This window comes from Arachis ipaensis, chromosome B01 (assembly GCF_000816755.2).
Source record: "Arachis ipaensis cultivar K30076 chromosome B01, Araip1.1, whole genome shotgun sequence".
NCBI lineage: Eukaryota > Viridiplantae > Streptophyta > Magnoliopsida > Fabales > Fabaceae > Arachis > Arachis ipaensis.
Genome location: NC_029785.2, coordinates 98,691,413 through 98,693,710, shown reverse-complemented (window position 1 = coordinate 98,693,710; position 2,298 = coordinate 98,691,413). Strand labels below are relative to the sequence as shown.

Sequence of the window (2,298 nt, the reverse complement as noted above, 5' to 3'; positions counted from 1 at the left end):
ATTAAAGAAAATTTGCTGTGTTCAAGGATTAATCCGAAGTAAAAGGACCAGAGAATTCATAATATTATCTGGATCTTTTTTCGGTATTTGTTCTTGCAAAGATCACTACACCGATGAGTGCCCTCAAATCCAAGAGGACAACACATTGGCGGTAGCAAATTCTTACCCACAAAGGTCCAACTACAATCAAGGATCTCATCAACATGGGGGAAACCAAAATCAAGGATGGAAGGATAACTCTAATCAAAGGCAACCAAGCCTCCCAAGCTCAACCCTATCCCAACACACAAGTCTACTATCACCAACTTTCCCATGGCCAACCACAATACCAACAACCCTACCAACAACCACCACAACCTCACTACCCACTATACCAACCACAGCCCACCTCATTCCCAACCCAACCAACAACCATATTCTCAACATCAAGGAAGATATCAACACCCAAATAGTAGACCTAACTTCACCGAAAATAATCAATTTCCACCCTCAAATCAACTTTACATGAATGATACACTCCAAACTTTCATACAAGAGCAACGAGAGTTTCACAAGAAGCAAGAAACGTATATCGCTACCATTGCCGAAGCTTTATCCCGCTTGACTCTTTCTCCCGCGACCACTCAAAATGCCCATCAAGCTTCTACCTCTAGTGGTCTACCTTCTCAACCCCAACCAAACCAAAGGGAAGCATTAATGCTATCACCCTTAGGAGTGGCACCAAGTTGGATGAAATTGGTGTTGTGCCTACAAGTTTGAGCAAGGAGCCCCACAATGAAGAAGTAGGAGAAGAGGTGGAAGTGATAGGAGGTGAGGAAGAAAATGCTACAAGAGGTGAGGAGGAACCATCAAAGATCAAAGAGCCCAAAAGGAAGAACCCTCTTGAAGAGCCTATGCCAATTCCCTTCCCAACTTTGGCTAAAAAGGCTAAGAAGCATGAAGACCTTGACCCCTATATGGTGGAGATTTTTAAGAATAAAGAAGTTACCAGCCCTCTTTTTCAAGCAATTCAACAAGTGCCAAAATATGCCAAGTTCCTCAAGGACGTTTGCACACATAATGATCCCGGTCCATCTTTGGTGACTTGTGTGATTGGTGGGATAGAATTTATGGATTGCATGTGTGATTTGGGCGCTTGTGTAAGCATTATGCCCCTTCCTATCTATGAGAAATTGAGGTTGTCACCATTGAAGAGGTCCGGAGCAAGATTTGTATTGGCGGACAAGAGCATTGTGTCGGTTGTAGGCATTGCAGAAAATGTTTTGGTGAATATCCAAGGATTGCTCTTCCCGGTTGACTTTCATATATTGGAGACCCCTCCAATTGGTTCAGACAAGTTATCATCCATTCTTCTTGGAAAGCCATTTTTGAAGACATCCCGATTCAAGTTGGATGCTCATTCGGGTGCATACTCATTTGAGGCCGATGGCAAGGTGGTAAAATTCACTTTGGATGGATCTAAGAAGCCTACGCTTGAAGTATACTCTATCTTCGGTTGTGACTTAATTGATCATCAAATGATTGAGCCTAGTGAAGAAGGAAGTGATGCCAAGGAGTTGGAGATTTTTCTCCATGGAGAAGTCCCAAAATGATCAATGAATTCATGCAAGTCCAACTTAGGACTTTAAACCAAAGTACTAGGTGGGAGACACCCCACCATGGTAACATTGTTCTTACCCTTCTCTTTTTGTTCATAGTTCTTTACCTTAATTGCTTTTTGATAGAATTGTTTTACATAGGATTGGTTTCTATGTTTTTGAGTTAGATTGGTTAAATTGTTTGTGGATTATGAATGTTTGCATGTTTGTATGTTTGGGGTTGAAATATTGATTGAGCTAGGGCTTAGTACCTTAGAAATAGAAGAAAATTTTTTGCAAAATAGGGCATCTGTGCATGCGCACACACCTGTGCGTGCTCACAAATCCTTTGTGTATCGCGTCCTGTGCATGCGCACAAGCCTGTGCGTGCGCACACTCTCATGAATGCCCTCTTTTCGCAGTGCTAGCACAGCTTATGCATGGGTGCTCCCCTGCTTTAAGCGTCCTGTGCGTACGCACACATGCCATTTTTTGCACTCTCTGTGCAAGTGCACAAGCTTGTGTGGCCGCACGCGAATTTATGCTCGCTCTGGTGGGAGTGTTAGCATAGCTTGTGCGTGTGAACCCCATTCCTCTTTTTGCGTCTATGCGTGCGCACGGACTTGTAAGCGCACGCACACGTGACCCTTTCCCCAAGAAATTGAAAAAAAAATGTGTTCTCAGCCATCTGTGCGAGCGCACAGCCTTGTGCGCCCGCACA

At 43.6% G+C, this 2,298-nt stretch overlaps 1 protein-coding gene across 1 annotated transcript; it reads left to right on the top strand.

Annotated features, from left to right (window-relative positions):
• LOC107609659 lies at nucleotides 505-1,592 on the top strand. The gene is made up of 2 exons (XM_016311670.1): nucleotides 505-566; nucleotides 713-1,592. The coding sequence occupies exons 1-2, from the start codon at nucleotides 505-507 to the stop codon at nucleotides 1,590-1,592; spliced, it is 942 nt and encodes a 313-aa protein (XP_016167156.1).